At 40.1% G+C, this 13719-nt stretch overlaps 1 protein-coding gene across 1 annotated transcript in view; it reads left to right on the top strand.

Moving 5' to 3' along the window:
- tdrd9 (tudor domain containing 9) overlaps positions 1-13719 on the top strand; it is a 49490-nt gene that overhangs the window by 31279 nt on the left and 4492 nt on the right. The window contains exons 20-26 of the mRNA XM_034111617.1: positions 1610-1726; positions 2179-2286; positions 2679-2779; positions 2879-3049; positions 5801-5912; positions 6123-6338; positions 13611-13700. Of these exons, the coding sequence (XP_033967508.1) occupies positions 1610-1726; positions 2179-2286; positions 2679-2779; positions 2879-3049; positions 5801-5912; positions 6123-6338; positions 13611-13700 (915 nt within the window). The remainder of the gene's footprint in view (positions 1-1609; positions 1727-2178; positions 2287-2678; positions 2780-2878; positions 3050-5800; positions 5913-6122; positions 6339-13610; positions 13701-13719) is intronic.

The following is a 13719-nucleotide window of genomic DNA, read 5'->3' as shown; positions in this document are numbered from 1 at the left end:
CATCACATTTTTGTGACTGTTTTTGTTTGGTACAGTCAGACTGTAAATATATATCAAACAAGGAAGGCATTATTGACAGATGATATTTGGTGTATACCAGAGGTGGGAGTAAGTCCTACATGTGCAAGTCATGAGCAAGTCTCAAGTCCCAAGTCACTGTGATGAGTCAAGCAAGTCAAGTCATACGAAATTCTGATGAATAAGCCCAGTTTCCGCATTTAAATCAGTTAAAAGACAGTGGTTATGAAAATGGATTCAACCCACACTATGATCTTCAGTATACACAGTTAATCATTTGAAATTTAATTTAGACCGATGACAATCATATTAGATTCATATTAACCCTAGAACTGCAGACAATATAGCTAGGACTCAATCAAAAAGTCTGTTCAAAAAGGCAGAATTCCAGGTAAGAAAATCAGATATGGCATTTGCCATTACACATATTTAATTTAAATGTCTGTTAACACTAGAACCGCCAACAGCATCAGCACCTACATAGATATCATTTTCAAATCATTTAATTTGTTCCTCTTCATAATTTCCTTATAAACTAAGTGGGACGATTTAAAACTCACTTAATTGGATTAATTTAGAAATTGCTTCAGATTATCATCATAACAGATCAAAAAGTTCAGATTCATTTTTACAATAAATCAAAGAATGATGCACTTCTACAAACAAAAACAACATAATTAAAACATTTAAACAAACTACTAAAAGTAGATGAACTACATTATTCAACAGTTTACAGTAACTTCTGATAATAACACAGGGAAAATAAACGAGGCATCTCTTTTCCTCTCTGTCCCTCCATCTCCTGACAGCCCGTCAGTATCGGGGTTGGTCAAAAATAAATCCCTTGTCGCTTCTAGTGTTAATTTTCCATTTTGTCTTCTCTTTGCAATGCTTAATCTATTTGAAACCAAGTCTAACGTAGCTTAAACTTAACGTTAGCTTTCTAGCTAACACATGCGCGCACTTTTCTCTGTGGGTTTTTTTGTAGTGACTAATGAAGTTGGATGTTTTGATGGTCGTGTCACTGATCTTTATGCTGCAGACCCTGCATACCACTGTTCTTTTCTTATTAGCGTCATCGACAACATAATCATTGAATCCAAACTTCACTATTTTTGGAGTAACGCTAGCTGCTGCCATGTTAACTGAAACTCCTGCCTTCTAGTGGGTTGCCAGGTTTGCGCACACGGCGCTATAATCACCCAATCACATTTTTCGAAAAAACTAAACGTAATATCTCACTACAAAAACAAATGCAAATATTAAAATGTAAACAGTCAAGTCTTTTCAAGTCATCTGTCTCAAGCTTAAGTCAAGTCTCAAGTCATGAATACCAAGTCCAAGTCAAGTCTTTTATCAATGTTAGTCAAGCAAGTCTCAAGTAAAAAAAAAATCGAGCCTGACTCGAGTCAAATCATGTGACTCGAGTCCCCACCTCTGGTGTATACATTCCATGTCAGATCAGTTAATAATGCCTTTTGGGGCACAGTTGACTGTTTAACGTGTCAACTCCCAGTCTGAATGAATTGATATTTAAAAATGGAGCTGTGTAATGTGGCGCAGACCTCCTCAGAAGTAATTCACTGTCCAGGTTGCAGAGCTGTACGAGGACCTGAAGAAGCGTGTCTCCCAGTTCAACATGCATGTGCCGGAGAGCCCTCAAACCTTGGATTACACCAGCGCACACAGGCAGAAGTTCATTCTTCAGGTAAGAGTCAGTGATACCCGTTGTATGAAGCCTCTTTGCTAATGTGCAAAGAACACTATCACCTGGCTTTTGCCTGCAGTGGGAAAGTGTACAATCACCATTCATTCCAGGTACCGATAACTCTGCAGAGGTGATGAGTCGGGTGGTGCAGTGGATTGTGCGTTGGTATTCGGATCAGGGGGTCACAGGTTCAAACCCCACTGCAGTCAACATGTCGTGTCCCTGGGCAAGACACTTCACCCCAAATTGCTCCTGCGGGGATTGCCCACAGTATTGAGTATGCTTTGGATAAAAGCGTCTAACAAGTAACATGTAATGTCTTTATTAGTTCCAGTTCATATTGGCAGTCATGAAAACATTACAGTCGGGTGCACTGGCTTACTTTCTCCTGTGTAGTATTCATCTACAACTCAATGTCAGTTTGTTTTAGGTTGCACTTCTCTTTTTCTTAGGTGGTCATTGCTGGTGCCCACTACCCTCACTACTTTGTCCAGGGAGAAATAGATGAAGACCTGGCCTCCAGAGGGTTGAGTGGTTTCAACCCCAGAACAACAGTGATGGTACGACCCATAGTGTTAAAAGTGTTAAAATAATAGTTTTCTGTTCTAAACTATATTATAATTATCAACTGTAATCAAGGAGGCGTGTGGCGCAGTGGATAGAGCCTTGGTGTTGGGATCAGGGGAGCACAGGTTCGAACCCCACTGCAGTCAGCATGACGCTGTGTCCCTGGGCAAGACACTTCACCCCAAATTGCTCCTGTGCAGATTGCCCACAGTATTGAGTATGTATGTCGCTTTGGATAAAAGCGTCTAACATGTAATGTAACTGACCCCTTTTTTGGTGTGTTATCACTATCAAATCCCTTATGGCTTTTTTATGTTTGTTGTTTTTTAGCCTTATTATGTGGGAAAATTGGATAAACTAACACCCGACTTCCTGTTGTTTTTAGTTGAGGAACCTCCCTTCATACTCTTTCCTGTACTACAAGCAGCTGCAGTCTCTGTTCCGCCTGTGTGGACAGGTCAAAGCCATTTCCTTTGACAGCTCCAGGTAATAAAAGCCACTATAGCAAATCAGACATTATCTACTTATCTTTTCAAAGAAACATTGAAATATGCATGGTCATTATTCCTATGTTTGTTTTCTCAGAGCATATGTGGAGTTCTACAGGACGTCCCAAGACTCGGGGGTGCTGCCTGAGGTGTCTCTGGCCCTCCTCCTGGCACAGCAGAGTGCTCCCTTGGAGCTGTCTGTCTTCCCCATCGAACAAATAGAGATCTTGGCTGAGGGTAGAAACATAACTCACATGAAAGCTGCACGGTAAGGCACTATTCAAACATTAAACAAATCTTTCTGTATGCGAGTGAAATCAGAGAAGAGATGTTTTACTGTCTGTATTTTGTGGCTGAAAAGTCAGTGCCCCTGCATTGGTCACTGCCCCTGTGCTTAGCCTTAATATAATGTGACATCCTCACCTCTGCAGCGATAACATGGACTCACAGAGGAGAGGTTTGAAGCAGAGGCAGCACCAGCTTCTTCCCATCTCCCCCTGAGAGGGGCTTCACATTATTAGCTATCCAACAATAATACAGCTAACTGAGAACAAGACTGCTGTCATTTCTTTCGTAAGGGTGCTTGAAATCCTTGAAAATGCTTGAAATTTGACGTGGTGTTTTCAAGGTTGGGAAAGTGCTTGAATTTGCATTTACATTGAAAATGTAAATGCTTTACTTTTACAATACATTGCTGTCTGACTGAATAGTTCGCTTTTTAGATTAAAAGAAAATAATTGCTTCGCTTCTACATAAAACAGCTCCGCTGCGGCCTTCCCGCGCTTTTTTTCCCGTGTTTTTGTTACGTGTGACCTGGGCATTCTGATGAGAGCGATAGATGACAGCATGCCAGGAGGTTGCAGTTTCAACGAGCGTTGGCTAGCAGAAGACAAATACAAGCCATGGCTAAGACGACGGTCAAGCCCACGAGTAGCCTCCTGCAAAGTTTGCAAAAATAACGATGGGAGAGTGCGCTGACGAGCATTTTAGATTAGGCTAACGTTGCATGTTACGTTTGTTTAAGCTAACGTTAGCGAGCTGAATAGCAAACTCGATGAGGGATAATAATAATAATAATAATAATAATAATTGCGTACCTATGTTATGTGCGTTACAGTCGCCATCCTGTGGTCTTCAGAGGATGAAGCACTCACGGTATTTCGTGTTATAGTCACGAAATATAATCTATTGATTCGACACAGAGCGATTTTAAAAGCGATTATATTTCTACTGGTAGTATGTTTCGTGCCTAAACCAAATGTGACTTGCTCTATCAAAATCAGTCACATTGACCCGAAGACACATTTTCGTTTGTATTACTGGTCTTGGGGAAGCTCGCAAGTGTGTGTGTATTTTTGCGTTTGTGTACCGGGGAAACACTCCCAAGAAACACCGGCGGCTGTTATGCTTGCTGTGATGTTACATTAGTCCGTTCTCCGCTTGTAATTATGCCGAAGCTTCAAAGTTGTATTTATCATCTGAATTTGCCGAAACAAGTTTAATATTCTGAAAGCCAATACTTTGTTTATTTGAAAACAGATCAAAACAAACTGTCTTTTATATAAAATTGAAGTATTATACAAGTAAAACTACATTTTTCTTTAATCCCATGTAATTGTAGAATGAACACAGTCTTCCTTTGAAGATGTATAAGTCAGGTGTCTTGAGTAGTCAGCATTATCTACAGATCATTGTACACATTTGTAAATATTATATTCCACTTGTTACCATTGTGAGTCTATTTTTATGCAGCTCTGCATGATTTTGTGGCTGCAATTCAGGCTAATACACTACCAGAGGTGGAGAAATACTCAGATATTGTACTTGAGTAAAAGTACAAGTACTCAGATCTTGTAGTGAAATTATAAGTACTAAGATCTTGTACTTGAGTAAAAGTAGAAGTACTCAGATCTTGTACTTGAGTAAAAGGGGAAGTACTAGAGTGTAGGAATACTCTGTCACAGTAAAAGTCCTGCATTCAAAATGTTCCTCAAGTGAAAGTAGAAAAGTATTCTGATCAAAATATAGTGAAAGTAGCGACAGTAAAAGTAGTCATTGTGCAGATTGGTCCATTTCAGAATAATATATATGATATGTTTTATAATGATTGATCATGAAAGTGTTCTCAAAGCTGGTAAAGGTGCAGCTAGTTTGAATGACTTTGTATACTGCAGGGTAGCTTGTGGATTTACTAAGTCGGATTCAACACTTGATTAGATTTCACATCATTCATCCACATCTGTAAAGTAACTAAAGGGATTAAATACATGTAGTGGAGCAAAAGTACACCATTTACCTCTGACTTATGTTTACTGCCAACCTAAAAGTACCTCAACAATAGTAATCAATAATGTATTGAAAAGTCATTTGGCTGATTGTTGTATATCGGCTCAGCCAGGTTATATGGGATGCCTAGTCTACGTACAGATCACTAATTTTGAAATATTAAACTTAGTTTTCTTTTCTTGAATTTTTCATCCTCGTGTAGAATACTATCACGAAACACACATTTGGTTGTTTATAGCATAAAGAACATCTGATATAATGTAAGGTAGGGAAATAATCATTTGAGTATGTGTATATAAATATGTAATTTACAACAGCTGTAAGATGCTTGAAAATGCTTGAAAAGTGCTTGAATTTGACTTTGGAAAAGGTGTAAGAACCCTGCATAAAACTCATCAGGATCATTTAGTGTGAGTGGATAATCTTACCAGTGATTTGTTAGAAAGCTTGTTGTTTTCTTATGCTTAATGATCAGATCTGAGTAAATATAATGTTGATCCCACTAGTGCACAATAGTTAGGTAGAGAGCAAATGTTTACAAAAAGACTTCTGTAAACACAATCCACAACATGCGTTTCACTTTAATATTCATAATTACATTTACATTGTTTGTTCAGGATATCTTTATACCCCAAGCACTGGCCAAGCAAATCTGTGGTATATAAGGTTAAACATATAATTAATAAAAAACAAAACTATAAAGTCCGTTTCTCTATGTGCTGCTGCTGTGCAGGGTGAATGTCGACTTCCAGAACCAGACTGTCTGCCCGGTGGGAGTGGTTTCTGGGGCCGTTGACCCTGAAAAGTTACCCCCCAACCACTTGTTTGTGGTCAACGTCACAGAGGTTAGTCCTTTACATTTAACTTGGTCAAACAGGTCACCTTTATGAGAGATACCCATTTGTTTTTGTTTTCTTTGTCTTAAACTGAATGAATGAGGGGTGTTGAAATGAATAGTTTCCAAGATGCATCATGATGTGATCGAATCGTGAGACCAGGGAAGACGCACAGCCCTAGAATGAATGTATCCTCTTGTCACTCTGTCTGTGCTTCAGGTGGTGGAGGTGGGTCATTTCTGGGGCTTCCAGGCAGATGAAGCCAGCCTGGCCAAGCAGCGCCGCCTGACAGCAGAGATAAACTCCTGCACGCTGCAGCCGGTGACTGTATCTCTGTACCCCAACCTGCTGTGCCTGGCTCCCTACTCTGAGACCAATGAGCAGAACATGTACTACCGAGCCAAGATCCTGCACATGCGTGGCACCACAGTGGAGGTGAACGTCACTCACTCGCTGCATCTCTGTGGTCAGGATGTAGTGCACTCATTCATCTTTCTCAAAACAAATCCCCTTTACTTATCCCCTTTCTTACTTTCAATGTTTTAACTCTTTCCCATATGATTATGTTATAGTAGAAGATAACTAATGTTAAGTGATGCTGATCAAGGAACTCGAGTAGGGGTGCAACAACTAATCGATGACCAAATTAGTTACCAACTAATTCACTCGTCGATTCGTTGGTGACGTCATCATGTGTGTTTTACGCGCAGTTAAGCTCCAACGTTATCGGTCTTTTTATCGGTACTGGAGACATTTAAAACGTATGTCTATGTATTATTGCTACATAAACATTATATCGCAGTCTTAGTGTCGCCAACTCCGTTTCTAATAAGCTATAATACTACAAAATGCGTCTATGATGTAATTTCGATCTTTCCAATCCAGACGAGAGAGATCTCTCCGTCTGTGTGCGAGGGGGCGAGGCAGTTTACACACACGCAGCTGATACATGCATGCAACACACACACGGCGGAGAGAACTAAGCGCTCCAAGGTGTGGTTAAACTTTACCCATCTTGATGTGGACAATGCTCGTTACCAAAAGTGCAATAAGAGTTTAGCATGTAAGGGCGGTAACACGAGCAATTTGTCGAAACATTTAGCAAAAGTGCACCACATTCAAACGGAGAAATGCACCGGGTTCCACTGTCTCTCTAGTACAGGAGTGGCCAACCCGTGGCTCTCGAGCCGCATGCGGCTCTTTGCCGAGTCTCATGCGGCTCCTCAGTTCATATCGAATTGTAATTGTGTTTTTTGCGCATATGTATCCCAGTTCACAAATGGTTAACAACACACAAGTTCCAGCCCAATCGTTACAGAGTTTTCAACAAAGAAGTGCTTTAGCCAATCAGAATGCAGATCCTGCAGTACTGGAGGCGGGCTTTACTGCACTGTCAATCAATCAATCAATCAATGTTTATTTATATAGCCCAATATCACAAATGTTACATTTGTCTCAGTGGTCTTCACAGTGTGTACAGAATATCAGTATGACAATACGACACCCTCTGTCCTTAGACCCTCACATCGTACAAGGAAAAACTTCCAAAGAAAACCCAGTTTAAAGGGAAAAATGGGAGAAACCTCAGGGAGAGCAACAGAGGAGGGATCCCTCTCCCAGGACAGACAGACGTGCAATAGATGCCGTGTGTAAATTGAAAAGATAATACATTTGCAACATAGGTAGTCCAAATGTTTGGAAATGCATGTGTGTATAATAGGAAGATGAATCCACGAGGATATCCATCCAGGACCGATGATCCAGGACCACAGCCACGACTCAAGATCCAGCGCTCGCGATCCAGGACACAGGACCGCAGGATCATCCATGACTCCGGATCCCAGCGTATATAGACACCAAAAAGAAAGACATTTGGGGAAGCTGGGTTAATCGGAACATGAGTGTACACGGGTATAGACAGAGAGAAGGAAGAAGTAAGATGTCCCCCGACAAACTAAGCCTATATCAGCAAAACTAGGGGCTGAATCTAATCAGCCCTAACTATAAGCTTTATCAAAAAGGAAGGTCTTAAGCGCACTCTTAAAAACGGATAGGGTGTCTGCCGCCCGAACACAAACTGGAAGCTGATTCCACAAATGTGGAGCTTGATAAGAAAAGGCTCTGGCTCCCATTGTACTTTTAAAGATTCTAGGAACAACCAACAACCCTGCATTCTTGGAACGCAATGCCCTAGTAGGACAGTAGGGTATAATGAGTTCTTTAAGGTAAGATGGCGCCTGCCCATTAAGGGCTTTGTAGGCGAGAAGAAGAATTTTAAATTCTATCCTGTGTTCTATAGGGAGCCAGTGTAAGGCAGCCAGAACAGGAGTAATGTGGTCCCTTTTCCTAACTCTGGTTAGTACACGAGCCGCAGCATTTTGAATCAGCTGAAGCGACTTGATTGACTTCTTAGTACTCCCTGATAATAAAGAGTTACAATAATCCAGCCTAGAAGTAACAAATGCATGGACTAGTTTCTCTGCATCGTTTTGAGGCAAGATATGCCTGATTTTTGCAATGTTACGTAGATGGAAGTAGGCGGTCCTTGAAATTGATTTTATGTGGGCGTTAAAGGATAAATCCTGATCAAATATAACACCAAGATTCCTTACAGTCTCACTGGAGGCCAAATTAATGCCATCCATAGTTAGTATGTCTTTAGATAATTTGTTTCGTAGATTCTTCGGGCCAAGTACAATAACTTCAGTTTTGGTCGTGTTTAACATCAAAAAGTTTAAGGTCATCCACGTTTTTAAGTCCTTAAGGCAGTCTTGAATTTTATTTAGATGATTAATTTCATCAGGCTTGATTGATAAATATAGTTGAGTATCATCCGCATAACAATGAAAGTTTACAGAATGATTCCTTATAATATTGCCTAACGGAAGCATATATAATGTGAACAAAATAGGTCCGAGCACTGAGCCCTGTGGCACTCCATGGCTAACTTTGGTTTGCGTGGAAGATTCATCGTTAACACGTACAAACTGAGAGCGTTCAGATAGATGGGACCTAAACCAGCCTAAAGCAGTTCCCTGTATGCCAACTAAGTGCTCTAGTCTTTGCAATAGGATATCATGGTCGATAGTATCAAATGCAGCACTAAGATCGAGCAAAACAAGAATAGAGACAAGTCCCTTGTCTGAGGCTATTAGAATATCATTTGTGACTTTAACCAGAGCTGTCTCTGCTATGATGTGTTCTAAAGCCAGACTGAAAATCTTCAAATAAATCATTGTTTTTTAAGTAATCACACAACTGTTTTGCGACCGCTTTCTCAAGAATTTTTGAGAGGAACGGAAGATTAGAAATAGGTCTATAGTTGGCTAAAACCTCTGGATCGAGGTTGTGCTTTTTAAGAAGCGGTTTTATCACTGCTACTTTGAATGATTGTGGAACATAGCCTGATAATAAAGACATATTCATAATATTTAATAAAGAAGTGCTAATTAATGGAAAAACTTCCTTCAACAGCTTAGTTGGAATTGGGTCTAACATGCACGTTGATGGTTTAGAAGAGAGAATCATTGAATGTAATTGTTCAAGGTTAATGGCTGAAAAGCATTCTAGTTTACTATCTAGTGTAATATTAGAACTTACGATTCCGGGAGCTGTTGATAACACTATACTGGTCGAAGGCAAGAGGTCATTAATTTTGTTTCTAAGAGTAACAATTTTATCGTTAAAAAAGCACATAAAATCATTACTACTGAGTGCTAAGGGAATAGAAGGCTCAATGGAGCTGTGGCTCTCTGTCAGCCTGGCTACAGTGCTGAAAAGAAATCTTGCATTATTCTTATTCTCATCTATTAATGAAGAGTAGTAGGCTGCTCTCGCTTTACGCAGTGCTTTCTTATATTCATTGAGAGTAATATGCCAAATTAAACGAGATTCTTCAAGTTTAGTGGAACGCCATATCCTTTCAAGTTGTCTAGACTTTTGCTTTATTTTGCGGGTTTCGGCATTATGCACTGTGACAGTGAAGGGAGAGATCTTCTTATGATCGGCAGAAATATAACTCAGATAAAACCGTAATAACTCAATATGATGTTGTCAAATCAAAACGGTAACAATTTGCAGTGGTATATGTGTATGTGAGAAGGCCTGCTCCCGGAAAGCTGGCAGCTGACACAGAAGGACTCCCGAATTTGGTGATTTGCGGTAAAGAAATAAACAAGAGAGAAAGTGCATCTCTGTCAGCAGAGCTTCTGTCAGTCAGAGGGTTAGGTACAAGTTGAGATGTCATGTGAGGAGAATGAACGAAAACACACTTCATTTATTTACATTTATTTGTAAATGACGGTCATGAATGTGTGCGTGAGATACAGACAGAATAAAGGCCAGGCATATTTTTATTAAATGATGTGCCCTTTCATGCATTTGAGCCCCTTCCACATCCTCTGCACGTTTCAAAGAAGTAACATGCATAGTAAGATAACTACTTTTTTGAAATGTTTTGAACTGAGAGTTTGTGTGTGAGACACAATATTAATGATTGACAATAACTGGCTGTGCGTGTGTGCGTGTGTGTGCGTGTGAGTGTGTGTGTGTGTGTGTGTGTGTGTGTGTGTGTGTGTGTGTGTGTGTGTGTGTGTGTGTGTGTGTGTGTGTGTGTGTGTGTGTGTGTGTGTGTGTGTGTGTGTGTGTGTGTGTGTGTGTGTGTGTGTGTGTGTGTGTGTGTGTGTGTGTGTGTGTGTGTGTGTGTGTGTGTGTGTGTGTGTGTGTGTGTGTGTGTGTTCATTTTTAGATTTTAATTTTGTATGTGTGAGAGATAGAGAGGGGCACACAGAAAGGCTGAGAGCAAAAGAGAGAAGGAGAGAGACAGGTCGGGGACATACACCCAGCATGTGTGCCTGTGTGTATGATGTGGCTCTTTGCAGTAACACAGTAAAATGATTGGCTCTTTACCTCTGATTGGTTGGCCACCCCTGCTCTAGTAGCTCTGTAGCCCCATCCACGAGCAACGTTTCCACGTCAGGTGTTATGTATGCTAGCAGCAACACACGGAGTTAACTACATTATACAAACATGGGTTAATGATTAGAGGTAACTGAGTTATTTATTTTGTTAAAGTTTCAGCTATTCTGTTTACAGTTCTGTCATCACATTATTTAATACGATTTATTAAAACATTGTCGTTTCTTTTTATGTGAAATATCATTTATTTAATTGAAATAAAAAGCAATGTTAATTTTGTTCACAATTTGTTTAGTGAATTTACCTCTTTTTTTTTAAATTTAAAGAACCGTTAAGAGTAGCCTACCGTTAAAGGACCGGATCGATAAGCGGTATAAAAGTAATAGTACAGTTAAAACCTTAACGATCCGAAAAATCGATTATCAAATTAGTCGTTTGTTGCAGCCCTAAACTCAAGCTTATTTTATCTAGAATACTTAATATTTCCGGGTTTGATATTGCCTTTTGTCTAGCGCCCGCACATTTGTGCCACCAAATGTAGACTTGAAATGCCCTGAAAGTAATTTTACTCTTCATATTCTTACATGCCTAATATTGCCATTGTATACAAACTGATTAAGTTGACATTGACACTTTTATATGTTTAATTTACGAAGGAAAATACATCTCTGCCAAATATGAATTATTTAAAACAAAAGCAGAGGCACAGAGTAAATGTATTTTTAATAGAAACAAATTAAAGTCAAACATTTGTCTGGTTTCGTCATCGTCAGTATTTTGTATTCATGCAGACAAGTAATTAGTAGTGGTGCACGATAATTATCGGCCCGATAATTATTGGTCCGATATTAGGAATTATGACGTCATCCCGATAAACCCGATACAAGTATTAATAGCCCCGATAATATACAATATATTTTTTGGGTAAAAAAAAGAAACAAATACTGCGGTGTGGGTGGATTGGGATGAGGGGCGCTTGTTTTTCCCTCGGCTCCTCCCGTTTTGCCAGTACTGTGGTATTAGTGGTTTAGGAAGAGGGGAATTTTTCACAAATCCAGCGCTCCCTAACTCATGCCTGGCTGTGACGTAAATGGTGTGCGGCCGTGAAGCCAGGACAGTAAACAAACATGTCGTCGGTGGTATGGGACTATTTCAAAGTTTCAGAGTTAGATAGTTCGCTTGCTATTTGTATTAACAAATGCAATGCAGAAGTTCCACGAGGAGGGAAAAAGGCAACGAGCTATAATACTTCCAACCTGATTAGTCACCTGAAACATCGCCATCGCTACGATGGTGTGTTAAAAGCGTACGAAGACGCCTGCGCTGCTAAACTAGCGGCGAATCCAAAGCCAGCTGCAAAGGTACCGGGGCTTTTACCTATCGACGAGGCTTTTGAAAAAGGCACGAAGTTTGCCAGAGACGACCCCAGGGTTAGTTTTGTTCATAGTAGTAATGCTCATGTCATTTGCTCACTACTAGTCTTTTTTTTACCACCAGGTGTGCAAAAACTACAGGTACATTTAATATATATTATATATTATATTATTATCGGTATCGGTCTTGAGAAGCAGGAAGGTATCGGTTTCAAAAAGCCAATATCGTGCATCCCTAGTAATTAGTATTTTATTTAAAATCTCAAAAACATATTAAGGGCTCATTGTAGGGCTGGGTACCGAGCCCCGGTATTAAACGGGCCCCGGGGCTGAATTATTAAAGACCGTGGTACCGTTAAGCTCCGACGTTATCGGTACTGGAGACATCCAAAGTATATGTCGTATGTATTATTGTTACACAAACATTATATTACAGTTTTACTGTCGCCAACTCCGTTTCTAATACGCAAAAAGACTGCAAAATGCGTCTATGATTATTTTTTAGTATTTTCGATCTCTCTCCCCCGCCTGCTTGCGAAGGGGCGGGGAAGTTTACACACACGCGGCTGCTAGATGCAGCAACACACACACACACACACACACACACACACACACACACACACACACACACACACACACACACACACACACACACACACACACACACACACACACACACACGGAGGAGATGGCGGAGAGAACGCTCCAAGGTGTGGTTAAACTTTACCCGTCTCGATGTGGACAATCCTCGTTACCAAAAGTGCAATAAGAGTTAAGCATGTAAGGGCGGTAACACGAGCAATTTGTCTAAACATTTAGCAAAAGTGCTCCACATCCAGACGGAGAAATGCACCGGGTTCGACTGTCTTTCTAGTAACTCTGTAGCCCCCATCCACGAGTAATGTTTCCACGTCAGGTATGTTATGTATGCTAGCAGCAACACATTATACAAACATGGGTTAATGATTAGAGGTAACTGAGTTTTTTTTTTGTTAAAGTTTCAGCTATTCTGTTTACAGTTCTGTCTTCAGATTATTTAATACGATTTGTTAAAACATTGTTGTTTCTTTTGATGTGAAATATTATGTATTTAATTTAAATAAAAGCAATGTTAGTTTTGTTCACAATTTGTTTAGTTAGTTTACCTTTTTTTTCCTTCTCCAAAATAACCGATAAGAGTACCGTTAAAAGACCGGACCGATAAGCGGTATCGATAAAAGTAGTAGTAGTACCCTTAAAACCTTAACGATACCCATCCCTAGCTCGTTGTCACCAGAAATGAAGGCTTGTGACTTTAGAACTGACCTCAGTGTCGACCTTTGAGAGTGTTAAATAGAAGGTAGTGTCTGCAGTATGTGATAGCCGTTTCAGATGTTACTTTAGGTACCAGATTACAGGCTCTGTTGTTGTCCTGCAGGTGTTCTTCTTGGACTTTGGCAACACTGGGGTTGTTTCCTGCAGCGGCCTCAGGGAGCTACCTCCTAATCTTCAGTCTCACCCATTCCAGGTAGCAATATTACGAGTGG

The sequence above is a fragment of the Pseudochaenichthys georgianus genome, chromosome 22 (genome assembly GCF_902827115.2).
Source record: "Pseudochaenichthys georgianus chromosome 22, fPseGeo1.2, whole genome shotgun sequence".
NCBI classification, from domain to species: Eukaryota; Metazoa; Chordata; class Actinopteri; order Perciformes; family Channichthyidae; genus Pseudochaenichthys; species Pseudochaenichthys georgianus.
Note: the sequence above shows the minus strand (reverse complement) of the source record. Positions and strands in the feature narration are given on the sequence as shown.